Source organism: Procambarus clarkii, chromosome 15, assembly GCF_040958095.1.
Source record: "Procambarus clarkii isolate CNS0578487 chromosome 15, FALCON_Pclarkii_2.0, whole genome shotgun sequence".
NCBI classification, from domain to species: domain Eukaryota; kingdom Metazoa; phylum Arthropoda; class Malacostraca; order Decapoda; family Cambaridae; genus Procambarus; species Procambarus clarkii.
Window position 1 is genome coordinate 5,447,705 of NC_091164.1, and position 17,955 is coordinate 5,465,659.

Here is a 17,955-nt window from a genome sequence, read left to right on the forward strand (position 1 = left end):
GAACTAAGAGGCATGAGTTACGAGGAAAGACCGCGGGAGATGCACCTCACGACACTGGAAGACAGAAGAGTAAGGGGAGATATGATCACTACCTACAAAATTCTCAGAGGAATTAACAGGGTAGATAAGGATAAACTGTTTTAACACTGGTGATACGCGAACAAGGGGACACAGGTGGAAACTGAGTACCCAAATGAGCCACAGGGACGATAGAAAGAACTTTTTCAGTATCAGAGTAGTTAACAGATGGAATGCATTAGGCAGTGATGTGGTGGAGGCTGACTCCATACACAGTTTCAAATGTAGATATGACAGAGCCCAGTAGGCTCAGGAACCTGTACACCAGTTGATTGACAGTTGAGACGCGAGACCAAAGAGCCAGAGCTCAACCCCCGCAAGCACAACTAGGTGAGTACAGAGAGAGAGAGAGAGAGAGAGAGAGAGAGAGAGAGAGAGAGAGAGAGAGAGAGAGAGAGAGAGAGAGAGAGAGAGAGAGAGAGAGAGAGAGAGAGAGAGGGAGGAGTAGAGGTAGAGGTGTAGCAGTCAGCCAGGGGTCTGTGGCTTTGTCTCGCTGCATCAAAGCTGGATTCTAACGAGCATAGCGGTCACAGACACCCCCCCCCCACCACCACCCTTTCCCAAGCACGTCTTCCTACACCACTCACACAGCAAGGCCCTCAATACCCCCAGCAAGGCCCTCAACACCCCCAGCAAGGCCCTCAACACCCCCAGCAAGGCCCTCAACACCCCCAGCAAGGCCCTCAACACCCCCAGCAAGGCCCTCAGCACCCCCAGCAAGGCCCTCAACACCCCCAGCAAGGCCCTCAACACCTCCAGCATGGCCCTCCACCCCCAGCAAGGCCCTCAGCACCCCCAGCAAGGCCCTCAGCACCCCCAGTAAGGCTCTCCACCCCCAGCAAGGCCCTCCACCCCTAGCAAGGCCCTCAACACCCCAGCAAGGCCCTCCACCCCCAACAAGGCCCTCAGCACCCCCAACAAGGCCCTCAGCACCCCCAGCAAGGCCCTCAGTACCCCAGCAAGGCCCTCAGCACCCCCAGCAAGGCCCTCAGCACCCCCAGCAAGGCCCTCAGCACCCCCAGCAAGGCTCTCAGCACCCCCAGCAAGGCCCTTAGCACCCCCAGCAAGGCCCTCCACCCCTAGCAAGGCCCTCAGCACCCCCAGCTAGGCCCTCCACCCCCAACAAGGCCCTCAGTACCCACAGCAAGGCTCTCAGCACCCCAGCAAGGGCCTCAGTACCCCCAGCAAGGCCCTCAGCACCCCCAACAAGGCCCTCAGCACCCCCAGCAAGGCCCTCCACCCCCAACAAGGCCCTCAGTACCCCCAGCAAGGCTCTCAGCACCCCAGCAAGGGCCTCAGTACCCCCAGCAAGGCCCTCAGCACCCCCAACAAGGCCCTCAGCACCCCCAGCAAGGCCCTCCACCCCCAACAAGGCCCTCAGTACCCACAGCAAGGCTCTCAGCACCCCAGCAAGGGCCTCAGTACCCCCAGCAAGGCCCTCAGCACCCCCAACAAGGCCCTCAGCACCCCCAGCAAGGCCCTCCACCCCCAACAAGGCCCTCAGTACCCCCAGCAAGGCTCTCAGCACCCCAGCAAGGGCCTCAGTACCCCCAGCAAGGCCCTCAGCACCCCCAACAAGGCCCTCAGCACCCCCAGCAAGGCCCTCCACCCCCAGCAAGGCCCTCAACACCCCCAGCAAGGCCCTCAACACCTCCAGCATGGCCCTCCACCCCCAGCAAGGCCCTCAGCACCCCAAGCAAGGCCCTCCACGAACAGCATGGCCCTCCACCCCCAGCATGGCCCTCCACCCCAAGCAAGGCCCTCAGCACCCCCAGCAAGGCCCTCAGCACCCCCAGCAAGGCCCTCAGCACCCCCAGCAAGCCCCCCCCAGCAAGCTCCCCCAGCAAGGCCCTCCACCCCCCCCCCAGCCATCCACCCCCACACCCCCCCCCAGCAAGGCCACAGCCCAACACTCCCTGGTAAAGGATGCAGAGTGAACAAACAACATGAACATAATGCAACAGCGAAATAGTTTTTATTTAAAAAAAAATCAGCGATTTAGTGTGTTTGTGTTTTTTTTCCGGCAAGATTTTGAGGCCTTGGAAAATGTTTGAGTGTTTTACCTAAATTGTTGTGTTAAACAATGCAGTTTTATCTCGTGAGGGTTCGAGGCTCACCAGAATGTTTAGGTTTGGTTCACCCCCCTCGCGTCCCCTCGTGCTGGTTCCTCTTGTGGCACTCTTTGGTTGGGTTCTTTTTGGCCCGCCTCTTATGTCCCATCTTTTTGGCCCGCCTCTTATGTCCCATCTTTTTGGCCCGCCTCGTATGTCCCATCTTTTTGGCCCGCCTCGTATGTCCCATCTTTTTGGCCCGCCTCGTATGTCCCATCTTTTTGGCCCGCCTCTTATGTCCCATCTTTTTGGCCCACCTCGTATGTCCCATCTTTTTGGCCCGCCTCGTATGTCCCATCTTTTTGGCCCGCCTCTTATGTCCCATCTTTTTGGCCCGCCTCTTATGTCCCATCTTTTTGGCCCGGCTCTTATGTCCCATCTTTTTGGCCCGCCTCGTATGTCCCATCTTTTTGGCCCGCCTCTTATGTCCCATCTTTTTGGCCCTGCCCGAGTGGACGTTCATCCCTGTCTAAGGAGTGGACACTCTTTCTCTCTGTCTGTCTGTCTCTCTCTCTTTCTCTCTCTCTCTCTCTCTCTCTCTCTCTCTCTCTCTCTCTCTCTCTCTCTCTCTCTCTCTCTCTCTCTCTCTCTCTCTCTCTCTCTCTCTCTCTCTCTCTCTCTGTGGGCCGTCCCATCTCCCCCGCCCTCATGTGGGTGGAGGGGGGCGGTGTGTGGGTGGAGGGGGGCGGTGTGTGGGTGTAGGGGGCGGTGTGTGGGTGGAGGGGGGCGGTGTGTGGGTGGAGGCATCGTCAGTGGCTTCCCGGAATTAGTCATCTCCTCTCAAGACTGTCACTGGGCTCCTGAATGGAGCATAGTTGGGAGCCAAGATTACCATTGATGACACGGAAGGGCCTCTTCCGTCTGCGTGAACCGTGGGAGGGAAGGATTGACAGAGAGACAGACACAGAAAGATAGACAGGCAGACACTGACGGACAGATGAGAAACGTGAAACAGTATTCGGAGTTCGCTTATGTTATTAGGAGACCATTCCGCTGTTGTTGTAATGGGAGACCATTCTGCCTGTTGTTGTAATGGGAGACCATTTTGCTGCTGTTGTAATGGGAGACCATTCCGCTGCTGTTGTAATGGGAGACCATTCCACTGTTGTTGTAATGGGAGACCATTCCACTGCTGTTGTAATGGGAGACCATTCCACTGTTGTTGTAATGGGAGACCATTCCACTGCTGTTGTAATGGGAGACCATTCCGCTGCTGTTGTAATGGGAGACCATTCCACTGTTGTTGTAATGGGGAGACCATTCCACTGCTGTTGTAATGGGAGACCATTCCACTGCTAATGGGAGACCATTCCACTGTTGTTGTAATGGGAGACCATTCCACTGCTATTCTTTGGTATAACAGCTAACAAGAACCACAACTGCAACAACCCCTCACATAAAACTCTAGTACAAACAAACTATCAGATCACAACACAAAACGGAAGAAAGAAAAATTAGAAATATAATTTTCAAATGGAGTAAAACCGACGGCCCAGCACCAAGGATTACAGCGCATCATTGACCACAACGCTGTAAAGAACTCCTGAAGTAACACTTAAGAACAACTAAGTAGACAATCCTCCCCAAACATGGTATATCGACTGACTTGCCCCAGTAATGGAATGTCATTTTCCACATACTTCGTTTGGTATGTCTACCTCGATATACTTCCCTTGGTATGTCTACCTCGATATCCTTCCCTTGGTATGTCCGCCTCGATATTCTTCCCTTGGTATGTCTACCTCGATATACTTCCCTTGGTATGTCCACCTCGATATACTTCTCTTGGTATGTCCGCCTCGATATTCTTCCCTTGGTATGTCTACCTCGATATACTTCCCTTGGTATGTCCGCCTCGATATACTTCCCTTGGTATGTCCGCCTCGATATACTTCCCTTGGTATGTCCGCCTCGATATACTTCCCTTGGTATGTCTACCTCGATATACTTCCCTTGGTATGTCTACCTCGATATACTTCCCTTGGTATGTCTACCTCGATATACTTCCCTTGGTATGTCCGCCTCGATATACTTCCCTTGGTATGTCCACCTCGATATACTTCCCCTGGTATGTCCGCCTCGATATACTTCCCTTGGTATATCCACCTCAGACATATAGGAGAAGACTACGTACCTGCCACCTACAAGCTGGTATAGCATGTTCCTACACTCACTAGCAGCATACTAGTAGACAATGCAACAGTCCTGGCATACACCATTGACCAGAGAAGACTGCATATACCGGCACAGGTATACTCATAAGAGGAAAATAGACCCCATCCCCCCACCTAAATATACAGAGTATAACGTCTGCGACACCCTGCCTACGCTCAGACCCAGACCTCACCGTACAGCACCCATCCTCTTGATTATATAGTACTTTTTGTGACTGTGTGCACCATAGTACAAATATTGTCTTACTAAGCAATTGAATTTTTGTATTATTTACTTCATAGGTCTGAAACGAGTGAAATGAGAAAATAAACTTAAACTAGCTATACTAGGCCCTTAGGCCTAGTATAGCACACACATATGTTAGGCCTTAGCGTGTATTAGGCCTAGGGAGGTGAGGCTGTTTGAGTGTCTTCGTAACACAAGTAGAAAAGCGTTTTCCGATTCGTCCAACTTCTATAGTACTGATTTCTACTTGGTAATTGCGTTGTATGTCGGTATGTGTACTATGGTCCTCATCCTTCCTATAAGTACTAACGACACCTCTCCCTCCCCCCCCCACACCGCCTTACCCAGTGTCTGATCGGCAGCCAATCCCCACCTATTTCACCTATTCACCTATTTATTTATTTAGTTATTCACCTATTTCTTCACCTGTGTGTGTGATTACCTTACCTTGGAGGCCTGGCCGAGGACCGGGCCGCGGGGACACTAAAGCCCCGAAATCATCTCAAGATAACCTTACCCCGCCCCCCCCCCCTCACCCGCAAACACACACATACAACTTCACATTTTTAACATGATTATTTAAGATAATATTCTCACTTTGGATATTCATGCCTTAAGTTGTTGTAGAAAATATATTCTTCGATAATTATTAGTTTCTTAACCATGACTTTCGGTAACTTGATTGTTCTTCTTAGTCCCGAGAGCAAGAAAATAGAAGCATAGTCAGCTTACACTATAAGATCAACAATGCCGTCATATGTGTAATATTTATGTTTATATATATTACAAATATGAGTCTAAATTTTCATTCCTACGAGATCTGTATTATTTGCTTTATTTTTTTTTTATTAAGATATGAGATACATGTACATTAGTGCAGCTGCCCTAGACTATATGAAGTGGAGTACAGTGTGTCAAAAAAGCTAACTAGGTGATGCTAAAAAATCCCCATCACACAGGATGGTTAGTCATACAGAGGCATGTGATAAGGGGTCTGCACTGGCAGACTCCGGAAGCATTTTGAGGATATCAACACAAGATTGAATAAGGCAGCAGTGGTAATACAAGTCCCCATCTCGCAGGATGGTTAGTCATACAGAGCCATGTGTTTAATACCCTGCACTGGCAAATTTTGGGTATACTGTGAGGATGTCTTCAAGAATACGAGAGTGAATACAGTAATTGCAAAGCTCCAGGTACCTCATGCCAACTGGTCTGAAAGGTCTAATAACTGGGCACTCAGTGATGTAGTGCGGGAGATCGTGCCGTAGTTCCTGCTCACAGAGTTTGCAACTGGAGTGCTCAGGATTGGGAGACCCGTCACCTGCAGCCACCTGCCACAGGTAACGGTAACCCAACCTGATCCTTGCAACCACTGTGTCGCACAGTCTAGTGGACGTTTTGTGCTGTCCATAGATGTAGGTTTCAGATCTGAACAAATCATAGCTTTTTATACTATTACTTTCAGGTCGTTGGGAGTCAGTAAGTTCTTTCCTATCAGATCTGAATGTTTGGACCAATACAGTTTTGACAGCAGAGATGGGGATACCTAGATCTAATTCAACTTCAAACTTGTTACACGCTAATTTGGCTGCAATGTCTGTCTCATTATGATGGGTTATATTTATGTGTGAAGGTATCCATACAAAGGAGATTCGAGACCCTTTACTCTGTGCATCAATTAGGTCATTTATAATTGAGAGTATTAGGTTCTTGCTGTCGATCTTCCAAGAGAAGTTTTCGATTGTTTGAAGAGCAGACTTTGAATCGCAGAATATTATTCCTCCTCCAATATTTTTTAATATGCTGGTTGCTAAATGTAATGCTGCTAGTTCTGCTTGTGTGGAGGTCAGCCAGTTGTTTAACCTGACACTGACAGACTTTGTGCAGATATTATTTCTATTATATGCTTAGCTGGTCGCAGCATTGTTAACTCTAGGGAACCAACTCCTCAGTTTTCACTTACTCTAACTTCACCAGCCATATATATATTAAAAATAAATACAGAATAAAATATCAGAAACAACAGTGTACAATATGGAATTAAAGCCCATTGTGTAGCGGCTCACGACACTCAAGGATATTATAAACCTAAATTTTTGTATGACAGATTTTATACGAAATTTATACACAAATGTTATGCATAAAACACGGTGTTGTATGTATAAGATATACAACAACAGGGTGAGACACGTATGTTGTAATGGAGATGACTGACTGTAGCCACAATGTCGACACTGTAGCCACAATGTCGACACTGTAGCCACAATGTCGACACTGTAGCCACAATGTCGACACTGTAGCCACAATGTCGACACTGTAGCCACAATGTCGACACTGTAGCCACAATGTCGACACTGTAGCCACAATGTCGACACTTGTGTAGACTACACTCGTCTGATTGTATAACTGGTCGATATAGGCACATTATTACCAGTATTAACCCACCTCTGGCAGAGTAGCTTGGTGTCAGAGCTGAGTGGGAGAGTTCTGGGACCCGTGGGAGAGTTCTGGGACCCGTGGGAGAGTTCTGGGACCCGTGGGAGAGTTCTGGGACCCGTGGGAGAGTTCTGGGACCCGTGGGAGAGTTCTGGGACCCGTGGGAGAGTTCTGGGACCCGTGGGAGTGCTCTGGGACCCGTGGGAGAGTTCTGGGATCCGTGGGAGAGTTCTGGGACCCGTGGGAGAGTTCTGTGACCCGTGGGAGAGTTCTGGGACCCGTGGGAGAGTTCTGGGACCCGTGGGAGAGTTCTGGGACCCGTGGGAGAGTTCTGGGACCCGTGGGAGAGTTCTGGGACCCGTGGGAGAGTTCTGGGACCCGTGGGAGTGTTCTGGGACCCGTGGGAGTGTTCTGGGACCCGTGGAAGAGTTCTAGGACCCGTGAGAGAGTTCTGGGACCCGTGAGAGAGTTCTGGGACCCGTGAGAGAGTTCTGGGACCCGTGAGAGAGTTCTGGGACCCGTGGGAGAGTTCTGGGACCCGTGGGAGAGTTCTGGGACCCGTGGGAGTGCTCTGGGACCCGTGGGAGAGTTCTGGGACCCGTGGGAGAGTTCTGGGACCCGTGGGAGAGTTCTGGGACCCGTGAGAGAGTTCTGGGACCCGTGGGAGAGTTCTGTGACCCGTGGGAGAGTTCTGGGACCCGTGGGAGAGTTCTGGGACCCGTGGGAGAGTTCTGGGACCCGTGGGAGTGCTCTGGGACCCGTGGGAGAGTTCTGGGATCCGTGGGAGAGTTCTGGGACCCGTGGGAGAGTTCTGGGACCCGTGAGAGAGTTCTGGGACCCGTGGGAGAGTTCTGGGACATTGTCGAGCTGATGCTGAGGAATTGAAAGAACGAAAGACGTATAGGAAGGAAGAAGGGAAGGACTGAGGAAGCAGGGATAGAAAAAGAGGGAGGGAGAAGGATTGGGAAGAAGGGAGATAGGAAAAGATAAAAAAGAAAGTAGAAAGGAGGAAGGAAAGTGCATGGAAGAATGGGTTGGTGAAAGGTGTGAAGAAGAGAGAAGATCGGAGAGCGAGAGAGAGAGAGAGAGAGAGAGAGAGAGAGAGAGAGAGAGAGAGAGAGAGAGAGAGAGAGAGAGAGAGAGAGAGAGAGAGAGAGAGTAAATAAATAATAAAAAAGTTAATAATCCAGGATGCACAAAGGTACACTTGGTACATAAAGCAAATGTGTACCAAATGTACCAAATAAATTGGGATTAATGTACCAGATACATTTGTTACAGAAGTGAACACAGCGAGTGAGAGAGAATATGGAATGAAAGATGTGGAAAAAAAATAACTCGGCGACATGTAGGAAACTAAGCCAACGAAAGAGGGGAATAGCAGAGATAAGGTTGTGTGAGAAGCTTCGAAAACTGCGTGGGTGTGTGTGGGTGAGTGTGGGTGAGTGTGTGGGTGTGTGTGGGTGTGTGTGTGGGTGAGCGTGCGTGAGTGTGTGGGTGTGTGTGGGTGTGTGTGGGTGAGTGTGTGGGTGTGTGTGGGTGTGTGTGGGTGAGTGTGGGTGAGTGTGTGGGTGAGTGTGGGTGAGTGTGTGGGTGAGCGTGCGTGAGTGTGCGTGAGTGTGGGTGAGTGTGTGGGTGAGTGTGGGTGAGTGTGGGTGAGTGTGTGGGTGTGTGTGGGTGAGTGTGGGTGAGTGTGTGGGTGTGTGTGGGTGAGTGTGGGTGAGTGTGTGGGTGTGTGTGGGTGAGTGTGGGTGAGTGTGTGGGTGTGTGTGGGTGAGTGTGGGTGAGTGTGTGGGTGAGTGTGTGGGTGTGTGTGGGTGAGTGTGGGTGAGTGTGTGGGTGAGCGTGCGTGAGTGTGCGTGAGTGTGGGTGAGAGTGTGTGAGAGAGACTTGAACTTTAACCTTTACCGAGTACATACACTGATTATCGGCTCTCTCTTTTGGGTTTTCTCCCTCTCTCACACTCTCACTTTCTCTCTCGCTCATTCTCACTTTCTCTCGTTGAAATTATATTCATAATCATTATATTATTTACTTATAAAGTCAGGACAGTGTATATCAATAATATGTCATATACACTGGGGTCATAAGAGCGGATGATGTTCTTGGCCAAGCCCTTGGTGTGGTAAGCCCTTCCCTAAATGTTATAGTTAATGGAACAACCCAGCTCAAAGGGAATCTCAGACACGCATCAGTACCTTCAGTAGGCCAGGTGCGAGCCGCTATAACCACTCTGGTGGCCAAGCTCTCTAGTGGCCAAGCACTCTGGTGGCCAAGCTCTCTGGTGGCCAAGCACTCTGGTGGCCAAGCTCTCTAGTGGCCAAGCACTGGTGGCCAAGCTCTCTAGTGGCCAAGCACTGGTGGCCAAGCTCTCTAGTGGCCAAGCACTGGTGGCCAAGCTCTCTAGTGGCCAAGCACTGGTGGCCAAGAACTGGTGGCCAAGCACTTTGGTGGCCAAGCACTCTGGTGGCCAAGCTCTCTGGTGGCCAAGCACTGGTGGCCAAGCACTGGTGGCCAAGCACTCTGGTGGCCAAGCTCTCTAGTGGCCAAGCACTCTGGTGGCCAAGCTCTCTAGTGGCCAAGCACTCTGGTGGCCAAGCTCTCTAGTGGCCAAGCACTGGTGGCCAAGCACTGGTGGCCAAGCACTTTGGTGGCCAAGCACTCTGGTGGCCAAGCTCTCTAGTGGCCAAGCACTGGTGGCCAAGCACTGGTGGCCAAGCACTCTGGTGGCCAAGCTCTCTAGTGGCCAAGCTCTCTGGTGGCCAAGCTCTCTAGTGGCCAAGCACTCTGGTGGCCAAGCTCTCTAGTGGCCAAGCACTGGTGGCCAAGCACTGGTGGCCAAGCTCTCTAGTGGCCAAGCACTGGTGGCCAAGCACTCTGGTGGCCAAGCTCTCTAGTGGCCAAGCACTCTGGTGGCCAAGCTCTCTAGTGGCCAAGCACTGGTGGCCAAGCTCTCTAGTGGCCAAGCACTGGTGGCCAAGCTCTCTAGTGGCCAAGCACTGGTGGCCAAGCACTGGTGGCCAAGCACTTTGGTGGCCAAGCACTCTGGTGGCCAAGCTCTCTAGTGGCCAAGCACTGGTGGCCAAGCACTGGTGGCCAAGCTCTCTAGTGGCCAAGCACTGGTGGCCAAGCACTGGTGGCCAAGCACTCTGGTGGCCAAGCTCTCTAGTGGCCAAGCACTCTGGTGGCCAAGCTCTCTAGTGGCCAAGCACTCTGGTGGCCAAGCTCTCTAGTGGCCAAGCACTGGTGGCCAAGCTCTCTAGTGGCCAAGCACTGGTGGCCAAGCTCTCTAGTGGCCAAGCACTGGTGGCCAAGCACTGGTGGCCAAGCACTCTGGTGGCCAAGCTCTCTAGTGGCCAAGCACTGGTGGCCAAGCACTGGTGGCCAAGCACTCTGGTGGCCAAGCACTGGTGGCCAAGCACTCTGGTGGCCAAGCTCTCTAGTGGCCAAGCACTGGTGGCCAAGCACTCTGGTGGCCAAGCACTCTGGTGGCCAAGCTCTCTAGTGGCCAAGCACTCTGGTGGCCAAGCTCTCTAGTGGCCAAGCACTGGTGGCCAAGCTCTCTAGTGGCCAAGCACTGGTGGCCAAGCACTGGTGGCCAAGCACTGGTGGCCAAGCACTCTGGTGGCCAAGCACTCTGGTGGCCAAGTTCTCTAGTGGCCAAGCACTGGTGGCCAAGCACTGGTGGCCAAGCACTCTGGTGGCCAAGCACTCTGGTGGCCAAGCACTCTGGTGGCCAAGCTCTCTAGTGGCCAAGCACTGGTGGCCAAGCACTCTGGTGGCCAAGCACTCTGGTGGCCAAGCTCTCTAGTGGCCAAGCACTCTGGTGGCCAAGCTCTCTAGTGGCCAAGCACTGGTGGCCAAGCTCTCTAGTGGCCAAGCACTGGTGGCCAAGCACTGGTGGCCAAGCACTGGTGGCCAAGCACTCTGGTGGCCAAGCACTCTGGTAGCCAAGCACTCTGGTGGCCAAGCACTCTGGTGGCCAAGCACTCTGGTGGCCAAGCACTCTGGTGGCCAAGCACTCTGGTGGCCAAGCACTCTGGTGGCCAAGCACTCTGGTAGCCAAGCACTCTGGTGGCCAAGCACTCTGGTGGCCAAGCACTCTGGTGGCCAAGCACTCTGGTAGCCAAGCACTCTGGTGGCCAAGCACTCTGGTGGCCAAGCACTCTGGTGGCCAAGCACTCTGGTAGCCAAGCACTCTGGTGGCCAAGCACTCTGGTGGCCAAGCACTTGAGGCGGCCCAGCCTCAGACACTTGGCGGCTGTCTGTGTTGACTGAGGCAAGTGAGCCGTTAATAATGCAAGAGTCGTGTCCTCGTCGTTGTTGACACACGACAGCTGGCCCAGTACTGCTGCTTAGTGGGACGGGGACGAGCAAGGCACGGGACCTATAAGGAATAGGAACGTCAAGGGATAGGGGGACTGCAAGGACTAGAGACCTGAAAATGATAAGGACTGCAAGGGATACGAACTCCAAAGGATTGGGACTGCAAGAGATAGACACGTGAGGGAACTTGAGCCTAGCGAGAGAGAGAGAGAGAGAGAGAGAGAGAGAGAGAGAGAGAGAGAGAGAGAGAGAGAGAGAGAGAGAGAGAGAGAGGCAGAGACCTAGAGCTAGAGCTTTAACCGTGCAAGCACGATGGTTTAAGCTTAAAATATAAGGTGCACAATGGAGAGCTCCGGCCACTGGGAAACCTAGTAACAATGGGAGCTTTGTTGAGCTTACTGCACATGTAAATACAGCTCCAGTCTACACGGAGAAACTTTTACGACCAGTGTTGGGACGCTGTTGGCACTGAGAGTGGGACACACAGACAGACAGGCACAGACAGACAGGCAGGCCCACAATACCGTGGGAGATATACTGTCATCAACCACCCCGTCACACCCCCACCAATAGAGGCAAGAGGAGGTTCACAGCCTCTTAACTACGGGCTCACCATAGCCCGTGCTACTTGGAACTTTTTGTTCCAGGTAGCAAATCTTAAACAACACTATACTCTATACTCTCTATACAATTGGCATACTCATAATGAATGCAGTTGGTATACTGGTTGCACTGAATCGCATATTTTGCAAGTATACTAATGACCGCATGAATGCAAGTTGCACAGTAGCCTCGTGTACTGTGCATAAACACGTGACACACTTCAAACATTGTGTTGTTCCTTATGATACATTGTGTATGTCATTATATGTACTGTGGTGTGTATATCATTATATGTACTGTGATGTGTACTCACCGAGTTGTGCTTGAGGGGGGGGGGTGGGTTGAGCTTTGGCTCTTTGGTCCCGCCTAACACTGTGTATGTGTCATTAGAACACTGTAGCTCATTCAGCCAATCACATGGCCCCTCATCCCTCATCACTCTAGGAGTCCACATACACGGCGCTCGCTGTGAGACGACTGCGGTATTGTACCCGGCAGGTATGTCGTCCGTCGGTTGGTTGGCTGTCTGCTTTAACAGAGAAAATTGTATATTCAAACCCAGTCTCGGGCTGTCTGCTTATGAGAAAATGATTAATTTAAACTCACCCCTTCTGCTTTAACAAGAAAAATGATTCATATAAAGTCAGCTTTGGGGTGTGGAGGAGTGTTAAGGTGGAGGGTGCGTGGTGCCGGTGCCAGCTTTATGGCAGCTTTATGCCGGCTTTATGCCAGCTTTATGGCAGCTTTATGTCGGCTTTATGCTAGCTTCATGTCAGCTTTATGCCGGCTTTATGCCAGCTTTATGCCGGCTTTATGCCAGCTTTATGTCAGCTTTATGCTTGCTTTATGCCAGCTTTATGCCGGCTTTATGCCGGCTTTATGTCGGCTTTATGCCAGCTTTATGCCAGCTTTATGTCAGCTTTCATGCCAGCTTTATGCCGGCTTTATGGCAGCTTTATGCCTGCTTTATGCCAGCTTTATGCCGGCTTTATGCCGGCTTTATGCCAGCTTTATGTCAGCTTTATGCCTGCTTTATGCCAGCTTTATGCCGGCTTTATGGCAGCTTTACCGTTTTCTGATGAGAGCTGCCCTCACTCTCCCCTCCTCACCTATAAGCCAAGGCTTCTTGTCTTCCACGTGTTGAAGCCATAGTTTGTGATGGCATTGTTTGTGGGTTTTGTCCTTGGTCCAGACTTTCGGGAGCGCTGTGGGCGTGAGTTAGAAGAGCACTTGACGGGCTAACACTTGAAGGGCTAGCACTTGAAGGGCTAACACTTGAAGGGCAATTACTTGAAAATGCTGTCATTTTTGGAGGAGGGGAAGTTGTATTGTATCTCATTCGTATGGTGCAAGATTGACGTGGAGTGTTACAGGCTCTCTGCAACCACTAATCTGAACCAATAACAGCTTTCTAATTGGTTAGAACTTCATCCAATCAACATCAAGGGCCCTTCTGGAGTGTTGAATTGCATTGTTGGTATTTGGTCTCTCCTCTGTCCTTCCTTCCTTCCTTCCCTCCTTCTTTACTCTCATTCCATGTTTCCTGCCATCTTCTCACCTCATCTCACACCCGTTCTTCCCCCTCATTACTTTCTTCTAATTCACATATCACATATAGACAATAATACAGCTTGTTGTCTATATGTGATATGTGTGCCACCGGCCGATATAAATGAAAGCTTCGGTTGGACAACGAAAAATAACTGTTTAACAGGGATAAATTCCAGGTACCAACCTGGATTGTGTGCCGGACCAACCAGGCTGTGGTGGGACATGTGGGCCTGCGGGCCGCTCCAAACAAACAGCCTGTTGGACCAAGCTGTCTCAAGTCAAGTTCGGACCGGACTCATAGAAGTAGAACTCCAAGACCACACACTAGATGTGGTCTCCCTCGGGTGGGGTGGCTGGCGGTAGGAGTGGCATGACCTTTGACCTTCCCCGTGGCCCAGTTTGTGCCGGCGGAGGTGGTGGTGGATGACCTGTACCAGGACCTGTGTACAAGTACTAGAGTTCTGGTTCAAACAACGATGTACTGAATACTTTGGCGCTATCTTCAGACTCTCCTTCCCCACCACACCTTGTATGGCAGTCAAGGAGGAAGTGTAACACCCCTCACTCACCCCTCACTCACCCCTCACTCATCCATCACCCCATCTCAAACATATACCCCCCCTTCTCCCCCCCCCCCTGGGGGTGTAAAACAGGGGGAATTTGCTTCAGTGCGATTGTTTGGAACTTCGAGTTGTTTTAATCTGCATAAATTTCAATATTTTCTTTTCCATTTATGTCCGCCCCGTTTATTTCCTCGACAAGGTGAGTGGACAGAGAGAGAGAGAGAGAGAGAGAGAGAGAGAGAGAATTTCGTAATGGTTTTAAACAGGATAAAAACTTTCCCTCATATTAAGGAAGATTTTCATATATAAGAAACTTGGTTATATTGCCACTGTCAGTTGACCACCTGTCCACCAGCCTCACCCACCTGTCCACCAGCCTCACCACCTGTCCACCAGCCACACCCACCTGTCCACCAGCCTCACCACCTGTCCACCAGCCTCACCCACCTGTCTACCAGCCTCACCACCTGTCCATCAGCACCACCCACCTGTCCACCAGCCTCACCACCTGTCCACCAGCCTCACCCACCTGTCCACCAGCCCCACCACCTGTCTACCAGCCTCACCACCTGTCCACCAGCCTCACCACCTGTCCACCAGCCCCACCACCTGTCCACCAGCCTCACCCACCTGTCCACCAACCTCACCACCTGTCCACCAGCCTCACCACCTGTCCACCAGCCTCACCCACCTGTCCACCAGCCTCACCACCTGTCCACCAGCCCCACCACCTGTCCACCAGCCTCACCACCTGTCCACCAGCCCCACCACCTGTCCACCAGCCTCACCCACCTGTTCACCAGCCCCACCACCTGTCCACCAGCCTCTCCACCTGTCCACCAGCCCCACCACCTGTCCACCAGCCTCACCACCTGTCCACCAGCCCCACCACCTGTCCACCAGCCTCACCACCTGTCCACCAGCCCCACCACCTGTCCACCAGGCCCACCACCTGTCCACCAGCCTCACCACCTGTCCACCAGCCCCACCACCTGTCCACCAGCCTCACCACCTGTCCACCAGCCTCACCCACCTGTCCACCAGCCTCACCACCTGTCCACCAGCCCCACCACCTGTCCACCAGCCCCACCACCTGTCCACCAGCCTCACCACCTGTCCACCAGCCCCACCACCTGTCCACCACCTTCACCCACCTGTCCACCAGCCCCACCACCTGTCCACCAGCCTCACCACCTGTCCACCAGCCTCACCACCTGTCCACCAGCCTCACCCACCTGTCTACCAGCCACACCCACCTGTCCACCAGCCTCACCCACCTGTCCACCAGCCCCACCACCTGTCCACCAGCCCCACCACCTGTCCACCAACCTCACCCACCTGTCCACCAGCCTCACCCACCTGTCCACCAGCCTCACCACCTGTCCACCAGCCCCACCACCTGTCCACCAGCCCCACCACCTGTCCACCAGCCCCACCACCTGTCCACCAACCTCACCCACCTGTCCACCAGCCCCACCACCTGTCCACCAGCCTCACCACCTGTCCACCAGCCCCACCACCTGTCCACCAGCCCCACCACCTGTCCACCAGCCTCACCCACCTGTCCACCAGCCTCACCCACCTGTCCACCAGCCTCACCACCTGTCCACCAGCCTCACCACCTGTCCACCAGCCTCACCCACCTGTCCCCCAGCCTCACCCACCTGTCCACCAGCCCCACCCACCTGTCCACCAGCCCCACCACCTGTCCACCAGCCTCACCACCTGTCCACCAGCCTCACCACCTGTCCACCAGCCTCACCACCTGTCCACCAGCACCACCACCTGTCCACCAGCTGCTAGTTTCCATCCTAGAAAGATTAAGTGCAAAAGTATATTTAGTTTTGCAGGAGAGCACATTTAAAGGTGTGGGGAAAATAGGTCACCTAAATATAATACTGAACTTTGCGGTTAAATAACCCCCCCCCCCCCCCCCCAACTAGACATATCTGCTGATTGATAGACTTTAATGTTGTGTGTGTGTGTGTGTGAGAGAGAGTGTGTGTGAGAGAGAGAGAGAGAGAGAGAGAGAGAGAGAGAGAGAGAGAGAGAGAGAGAGAGAGAGAGAGAGAGAGAGAGAGAGAGAGAGAGAGAGAGAGAGCATGATTCTTGCCATCACAACCAAGTAGATCAATATTCCCATTCCAATTCCCAGTGCGCTATCACTGCCCTCCCCCGCCTTCCTGATTGGCTGTGACAGGATAAAGGAGGACCATCTGGATTGGCGATGGGCTTGGATAAGAGGATAAAGGACATATGGATTGCTGATTAGAGGCATACGAGAAGGTAAAGGCTGTATGTATTCTTGAGGGTATAGGACGAATTTAGATTCATGATTGGGCTGGGATTAGGAAGTAAAGGGCCTATTGATATCTGATTGGCTGGTCGGAGAGTGTATAGATTGCCTATTGGTGGGAACGAGAGGGATAACGAACGTACGAACTGCTGATTGGCTGGACGAGAGACGAGCTGATTGGCTGTCCTGATTGGCTCTCCTGATTGGCTGTCGTCTTCACAGGACAGGAAAAGTGTTCACTATCAAGAAGCAAGAAATTCAAATAGATGAAAGCAACAAAATTATCCTTCAGTGTTTTAACAAATCTTTAATAGAAAGCAAATTGTAATGTGACACATATTACAATAATAATATGACGAGTATGTCACATGTGTCATACCAGGCCTGGAGTATGCCACATGTGTCATACCAGGCCTGGAGTATGCCACACGTGTCATACCAGGCCTGGAGTATGCCACATGTGTCATACCAGGTCTGGAGTATGTCACACGTGTCATACTAGACCTGGAGTATGTTACACGTGTCATACCAGGCTTGGAGTATGCACATGTGTCATACCAGGCCTGGAGTATTCCACACGTGTCATACCAGGCTTGGAGTATGCCACACGTGTCATACCAGGCTTGGAGAATTCCACACGTGTCATACCAGGCTTGGAGTATGCACATGTGTCATACCAGGCTTGGAGTATTCCACACGTGTCATACCAGGCTTGGAGTATGCACATGTGTCATACCAGGCCTGGAGTAGGCCATATGTGTCATACCAGGCCTGGAGTAGTCAACATATAACCCAAGACGCCGGTGGAGTTAGAGAAGGTTCGCCAGACTAGCCTCAGAGCTGAGAGGTATGAGTTACGAGGAAAGGCTACGAAAAGGGAAGGGAATTACCAGGGCTGAAATTGTCAAGCCATTGCGACTATATAGCACTTGGAAGGGGTCATGGATAAGGATTTGGCCTGGGATGGGGGAGAAGGAATGGTGCCCAACCGTTTTTGACGTTCGGGGATTGAACGCCGACCTGCATGAAGCGAGACAGGGTAGCTATCATCAGTTCATATTAAAAATAATGTGTGCGTTCTACATTAGTTTCCAATATTATAGTAAAATATAATAAATCCATCTTAAGTTACGTAGGTCGGAGACGTTTGGGCAATTGTAGGGAGCTGGCGGTCAGGTGAGTGATCAGGCCTCCTGGTTGATGCTGTGGTCGACTAGACTGTTGGGCACTGCTATAAGCAGTGTGATGTAGTTATCACAACCTAGTTGACCAGATGCCCTTTAGAGGTGTTAATCAGCCCCCCCCCCCCTTGCACAACTTTAAGGATCCCTTATAGTAGGCTTATCGCCTCTTATATAATGATATAGATATATAGGGTGTTGAGAAGTCTATATATATATGTCTTATCATTTATGCATCTCTTCCTTTGAGTGCTTCTTAGAGCTTCTGACTCATTCCAGTAAGGTTACTTTCCCTTATGCAGACGGCAAGCCACAATAGCGTGGGTGAACACTTCACACCCAACCCCCCCACACATTTGACAATAAATGGCGACGTCTGGGCCTAGCCTGTACCACTCTCACCACTT

General features: G+C 51.8%; 2 protein-coding genes across 9 annotated transcripts in view; one reads left to right on the top strand and one right to left on the bottom strand.

Annotated features, from left to right (window-relative positions):
• Window positions 1-1,738, bottom strand: part of LOC138364856 (protein PopA1-like) — a 50,759-nt gene extending 49,021 nt beyond the window's left edge. The window contains exon 1 of the mRNA XM_069324838.1: window positions 1,221-1,738. Coding sequence (XP_069180939.1) covers window positions 1,221-1,738 — 518 coding nt within the window. The remainder of the gene's footprint in view (window positions 1-1,220) is intronic.
• Window positions 1-17,955, top strand: part of norpA (no receptor potential A) — a 386,572-nt gene that overhangs the window by 159,561 nt on the left and 209,056 nt on the right. The window lies entirely within an intron of this gene.